The sequence below is a fragment of the Chlamydotis macqueenii genome, chromosome 15 (genome assembly GCF_036417535.1).
Source record: "Chlamydotis macqueenii isolate bChlMac1 chromosome 15, bChlMac1.mat, whole genome shotgun sequence".
In the NCBI taxonomy this organism is placed as follows: Eukaryota; Metazoa; Chordata; class Aves; order Otidiformes; family Otididae; genus Chlamydotis; species Chlamydotis macqueenii.
This window is the reverse complement of record NC_141570.1, coordinates 1,737,811-1,744,143: the sequence shown is the minus strand read 5'-3', so window position 1 is coordinate 1,744,143 and position 6,333 is coordinate 1,737,811. Positions and strand designations below refer to the sequence as shown.

The following is a 6,333-nucleotide window of genomic DNA, read 5'->3' as shown; positions in this document are numbered from 1 at the left end:
ACAAAATAATCATATTTTTCACTTGACCTGCAGGACACGAAGAGGTAAAAAGTGGAAGAGGATACAAAATTCACATCCGAGAGTGCATTGTCCACAGTGGGAGACTTATCCTGTTGCCTCAAAACCTCTACCATCAAGCCAAAAATAAGGAAAACAGCAAGGCTGTGCTGCCCTCCCATTTTTCCTCCACCTACTCTGACAGTATCTTCCCAAGGCTGCTGTGTTGCAGAGGTTGGTGCTTCAGGCTGTCACACCTGCCAGGCTACAGTATAAACGGGCCAAAAGCTTTACCTGTGCTTTTAGCCCGCAGCTAATCAACCTTTCTACGAGATGGAGATCCAGCTCTGACACTGATGCCGTGCTGAACCATCGCCCGGGTTTGATCGGAGCTGGGTCACCATGCTCACGTGCTCGCAAGCCTGTGGCTCACCAGGAGTAAAAGGAGAGCTGCTGAATGTCCGCTCGAGACCGAAGAGCTGGGGCAAGCCCTGGGCTCTCCTTCACCCCCGAGCAGCCATGTAGCACCCAGCTGCAGGCACCGGCTTGCTTCTTCGACGTGCCCTTGTGTAACCTGTGCAAACACTCTTGGAAAGAGGTAAGTAAACCCTTCCTACATATAGTTTTACAAGCACGTGACAGGTGTCAAAGCACATACAATTTGATACAGGCGTGTTCTGCTACAGGTGCAGGAGTTGGAATTGAGTTACCTGTTTGCTCTTTAAATCACACTGCTGACTGTACCTCTGTGCTGGAGATAATGCTGAGATGCCCTTCGGCGGCGCGTAGGAGAGCTGCTCCGTGCCGCGAGCTCTGCCGCGCGCCGTATGTATATATATTTATATATGGAGATGCGAGGTTGACAAGCGCTGGCGGAAGGCTCATGTCACTGCGTTGTGTGAAGGAAAAACGTCCCTGTTCTTCTCAAACACCAGATCCAAACCCAGTGCCTGCAGCTGTATTTGCAAAAAAAAAAAACCACCAGAAATGCGCATTTCTGTGTGCGCTGTTCAATGGGGAATGCTTGGCACCAGCCTCCTCAGCCAGACCCGGGGAAAAGCCACGTACCTCCAGCCAACGCCCGGCCGGGGGTACGGCGAGGCCCTCCTGCACCTCCCGAGGCCCAATCCCAATCCCGATCCCGATCCCAATCCCAATCCCAATCCCGATCCCGATCCCAGCCCCGAGTCCCCGCCTGAGGGCGGGAGGCCCCGTTCAAATGGCGGCCTCCCGCCACAGCCGGCCCGGCCCGTGGTGCACCGCGGCGCCAAGATGGCGGCGCCCAGCGAGGGCCGGCGGGGCCGCGGCGATTCGCCGTTCCCGGGCACCGAGAACGGTCCCTTCGCTTTCCCTTTCGCCGTCCCGCACGGCGCCGCGGGCTCCGGGGCGGAGGAGCCGTCCAAGAAGCCGTGCCGAGCCTGCACGGATTTCAAGAGCTGGCTCCGCGAGCAGAGGAAGCGGGCGGCCCCGGGCGGCGGGGTGAGGCGGCGGTGTTCCCGCGGGGGAGGGGGGCACGGCGGGAGCCCCCTCTGTCACCCCGGGGGGCTGCCATCCCCCAGCCCCGGCAGAGCTGTGAAATGGGGCTCCACCCTGCCCGCCCGAGTGTGATGGGGCTGTGTCCCCTCTCCCCAGAGTGTGAAGGGGCCAGGGGCAGGGTCTTCCCTCTCTGGGAGTGTGGAGGGGGCCTCCATTTTCTCCCCACTGGGTGTGAAGAGCCCCCCGTCATGTCCCACCTGAGCACAAAGGGGCTGTTTCCCCACCGAGCGCCTCACAAGCCTCTCTCCTGCTCCAGGAACCGGTAGTCGTGGAGGAGAAGGAGCCACCGCCGGACTGTCCCCTCGACAGCGAGCAGCTGGGCCGCAGCACCTGGGCCTTCCTGCACACCATGGCCGCGTACTACCCCGACCACCCCACCGGCGCCCAGCAGAAGGAGATGAGGGACTTCATCAACCTCTTCTCCAAGTTTTACCCCTGCGAGCACTGCGCTGAGGATCTGAGGGAAAGGTGAGTCGCTTTGGCAGGGGTTTTTTTTGGTGGCTGCTGCTGAAGGGTCTAGCCTGAAATGCTGGGCTATTTGCATATCGCTTTTCCTGCATTTGGGGTTTGTAGCTACCTGAACTGGTTTCTTCCATTATTGCATAAATCAGAGATACACTTACTCCAAAAACAGATACCTTTTCTCATGCTGTTAGGTTGTGTGCTGCCTCCAAGGCCTCCCTGAAGCGATTTTGGGATTTTCTGGTTTAAATTGGACTTGCGCTCAGTTGTGGAATTAAACTGGGACTTGAAATAACTTGGTTTTCAGGTCGCAAGTGTTCTTCTACCCTAGAAGAGCCCCTTCATTGGCAACCTCAGCAGTGGAGGCAAAGACTGCAATGGGCTATGATGTTTGCTGAAGTTTTCTGCTCCTGTTACTGTCATCTTGTTTCTTGAAAGTTTGAACTTCTCTCTTCTGGATGATGAACACGTGAAAAAAAGTTTGAAACCTAATTATTGAGTTAGCAGGCATCACATGGCAAAACAACTGCTCAGTATTTTTCATTTATTATTCTCCTTTTTTTTTTTTTTTTAATTTGTTGTTTTAATTAACTCAAGTACTACTTGCTTTTTATCATAGATAAGCTCTTTGACTCTGGCATCTTTTCCAGTTGACAAGGCTGGGCACTGAATGAAACCAAGCCGGTTGCAGCCATCAGTATTTTATAGTGGATGTTTGGCCTCTGAAAATTACTGATGTCTCTGGGCTCTCTTCTGAGGTCTTTCTGGGACTCATCTTCCAATAGCAGAAAAGGCAACTGGCTGGCTGTGTGCTAGGTGCTTGCTTTGGCTATGGAAGTTGGTGGCTGTAAAGAAGTAACGTTTGTTTCATCTTCCCTGTTTGCAGATTACGTACAAATCAGCCTGATACTAGCAACAGAAATAACTTCTCCCAGTGGTTGTGTCTTCTTCATAACGAAGTGAACAGGAAACTGGGGAAATCTGAATTTGACTGCTCTCGTGTGGATGAGCGCTGGCGAGACGGTTGGAAAGATGGTAGTTGTGATTAATGCGTAGAGACTGCTTTGGAAATCTAACAGACCAATTCAGTCTGGTGTGAGTCGCTACAGGGAGGTGCGCGAGTCGGTAACTGTGTGTTTGCGTACTTGTGTGTGTGACTGCTCTGGTGTGTGGAAATAAAGATAAACCAATTCTACAAGTAAATTTGAAAATCTTATCCTAATGGTATTTTGATAATAATGTATTTGATAAATGTATTACCTGAGGGACTGAGGCCTTACGTTTGACACAGGAATTGCCAGAAACCTGTGAAATTAAGTAACTGAAATTCGTGGAGACTTTTTCATGATGACATTTCCTTATTTTAGGGGCGTTTGCTTATTCTTCTGACTAGAATTCCTTTTCCCTGAGCACAGTTGTAGAGGGCTGCCCTGTGGCATTTTACGTTTATCTGCTGGCATTATCCTGATGTTTTAGAAAATGCATCTGATTAATTGTAATTTTCATTTCTGTTGCTCCGATAGAGGAAGCTCATGCTGTGTTTTGTGCCAGGTCTGTACCTCTGGATCTCTCTTTCCAAGATCTCCAATGCTTTTTGTTAAACGTGAATCTAGTTCCTTTGATAAAAGGCCTGAAGGCAGGTACATTTAATTTAAATACTAAAATCATGGAGCACAGATTCCTCATTTTATTTTTGTGTTTCAACTTATCATGTAAGAGGATGTTGTAGAAAGGGAAACTAAAGCAGGACAAAAAAAAAACAACCCTCATCTGATGAATGGAATGAAGTATCAATGGGGTGAAATTCAGATGTTTTAAATTGATTGCTAATTTTCTTTGTATCTAGGTGGGTATTATGAGAAGTTCTACTGAACTACTTATTCTTAAAGCAGATAACCTCTTCATCTCTGCTGTGAACTTTTGTCTGTCCTGAAAATAGCTTGAGGCTGAGACCTGTAATGAAGCATATTCAGCTTTGTTTGGCATACAGTGTTTCTGAGATGTCAGTTTGGAAATTCTTGATTTTTACTTGCTGATCTGATTGATATTCTGTTGTCATCCCCTAGCTAAAAATCTCTCTAGAGCAAAATAACTTTACAAGCCCCCTGCAGTAGTTGAGTCCCGCTTAAGGCTGCGATGTCAGCTCTATGTAGTATTTATTGCACAGGGGACTCAAAGGAGTCCCTAGGGTAGATTCCCTCTGTAGAAACTGGTCAGAATCCATGTTACGTGCATTTTTCCTACATCAGCTATACTGCATCAGTGTATTGATACATAAATGTGAATTTCAGATTCAAGTGAAAATAGCAGCATAAATGATTTACACCAGTTTAGAAAGAGCTTACAAAAAAAAAGTCCAAATAATTTCAAGCTCTTAAAATAAATAGCAATATCATACCCTTATTGCACTTCTGGCTGTGAAAAGTTTGCAGGAGTTTGCACAAACCATGACAATAGTAGGCTTTTTCCTTCTGTACTTCCTGCTGAGGTTTTCTTGCGTGTTTTAGTGCACTTCCTTATTTCATGCACGACACTACATTTGTAAATTTACTCTTGCTGATAGAATCAGTGTCACCTGGAAATGTTAATGGTACTTTTATAATAGTAGTAGAGTGACGACAGCTCATATTGAAGAACTTTGATCTTCAGGCTTGGGTGCATGGAGCTCCTTCGTGTTTAGAAAGGCAGTAAGAACTCTGGAAATAGATTTTAGTGTTTTATGGCGTATTCAAGTTCTTTCAGGTTGGACCTGTTAAAACAGTATGAGGCAAATTTTATGGACTAGTTATTCTTGAAGTTTTTAAAGTCATAAAGACAAAACCAACAAAACTGATTATATTTATGAAGGTATTTATGAAGTATGCAATCTGACTTACAACCCGCAGATGTAATTCAGGTTATTGAAAGTGCTCAGAAAATTTCCCTGTTAGCATGTGGAGATTATTAGAAAACATAAATTACAGCCCCGTTTTTTGGGTTTTTTAGTAATAAACTCAGTCCCCAAAATGAAGCACACTGATATGCACTAGTGGAGAGAGGACCAACAAACAGGCCCAGCCCCCGTTCTGTCGGGCATGACCCGAGTTACCCCGTTCTGTCGGGATAGCTTTACCAGCTGGGAGCGTGGACAGGCGTTTTCTTCTGGACTTGGTTGCGCTAAAGGAGGCATTTACTGTTCTTCCTGTCCAAGCTGCCCTCAACAATTCCCTGTGACAATTTCGTCACCCACAGAGCAAATGATGAGATTTCTTCCTGAAAACAAGCAGGTTGGTAAAACACCTGTCTCGTGCTTTTTCATCTTAATGCTGAAAGTGGGCCGGGTTGGTGAGTTGCACTTCCTTGTGCGAGCGTGCTTGATCTCCGCTGCTGAGCCCTAGGACCGCTGCTGTCTTCTGCTGGCAAGCGGTCGGTGATCAGCAGGTGTGTGGCAACCTTCCACCACACTGCAGCATCTGGCCTCATCTTAAGAGCGTGAAGAGGAAAATAAAGGTGTGTGCAGAAGAAAAAGCCCCTTCTGCCAGCGTGTACTGTTCTGCTGACCTGGCAGCCGTGCACGGGTAGGGGAAGAGCCGTCAAGCTGAAGCCAGTGTCTTTAGTGAATGCTTCCTAATAATAAGGCCACCAACTACGGCTGCTGGGATGTTACTAGGGCAGTTTGTAACGTTGCTGAGTGGCCATTTGGTGAAATCTGTGCTTGCACTCTGTTCTCTTATGTTTATGGCTTTGGAGAAGAGCTTTGACTTGGATGGTTCTCAGACGTATCGTCATCTCTGTGGACTCGACTGTGCGGGGAGGGGGAGATTTGTTTTGCTGCTCATTTGTACCATATCTCAAGTTTTAATCTTATGTAAGGAATTTCTATTGAAGAGACTTGTATTTGTGTACAGAAAATTGTGAATTCTCTTCTAAATGCACTTGATTAATCCTGGTTTTAAAAATACCTGTATTCAAATTATATTTCCTGTTGATGTGAAAAGAATAAAGAACTGAGTTCATTCCTGGCTTCCCTACTGTGTGAGACCTTAGGAAAAGGTCAGGCTGTGCTGGTGTGTCTAACCTTCTGCTTGCTAATGTGTTACTGTCTGAGGTGGTGTGATTCTCTGTGTGTGTGTGTCGGTCAGATACGGTGGGGCTGCAACTGGTCCTCTTCTGTCGTGCTGCTGAATTGCCACAATTCTCCGTGGGCCAAGAAGCTGCAAAAATGCAGTGATTTTGTACAGCAGGTCCTTGCCCATCACATCAGAGCTTGGTTTTCTGTGGGACCAGTGGGATATTTTATGGGATTCAAGTGGGGTTTTTTTTTGTGGTGTGTTTCTAACAGCATTAAGGGTACTGTTA

General features: G+C 47.3%; 1 protein-coding gene across 1 annotated transcript; it reads left to right on the top strand.

The window, feature by feature from the left end:
* The first annotated feature begins 1,248 nt into the window (after positions 1–1,248).
* Positions 1,249–6,001, top strand: GFER (growth factor, augmenter of liver regeneration). The gene is made up of 3 exons (XM_086760181.1): positions 1,249–1,476; positions 1,790–2,001; positions 2,882–6,001. Exons 1-3 carry the CDS (start codon positions 1,270–1,272, stop codon positions 3,042–3,044), a joined length of 582 nt encoding a protein of 193 aa, XP_086616307.1. The 5' UTR covers positions 1,249–1,269; the 3' UTR covers positions 3,045–6,001.
* The last annotated feature ends 332 nt before the right edge of the window (positions 6,002–6,333 follow it).

Bases quoted from the DNA above. Each gene is read 5' to 3' on its own strand.
- GFER (XM_086760181.1), top strand. From the start codon at position 1,270: ATGGCGGCGCCCAGCGAGGGCCGGCGGGGCCGCGGCGATTCGCCGTTC. The intron at 1,477-1,789 runs GTGAGGCGGCGG...CTCCTGCTCCAG, and splicing joins GGGCGGCCCCGGGCGGCGGG to GAACCGGTAGTCGTGGAGGA. The intron at 2,002-2,881 runs GTGAGTCGCTTT...CCCTGTTTGCAG, and splicing joins GCTGAGGATCTGAGGGAAAG to ATTACGTACAAATCAGCCTG.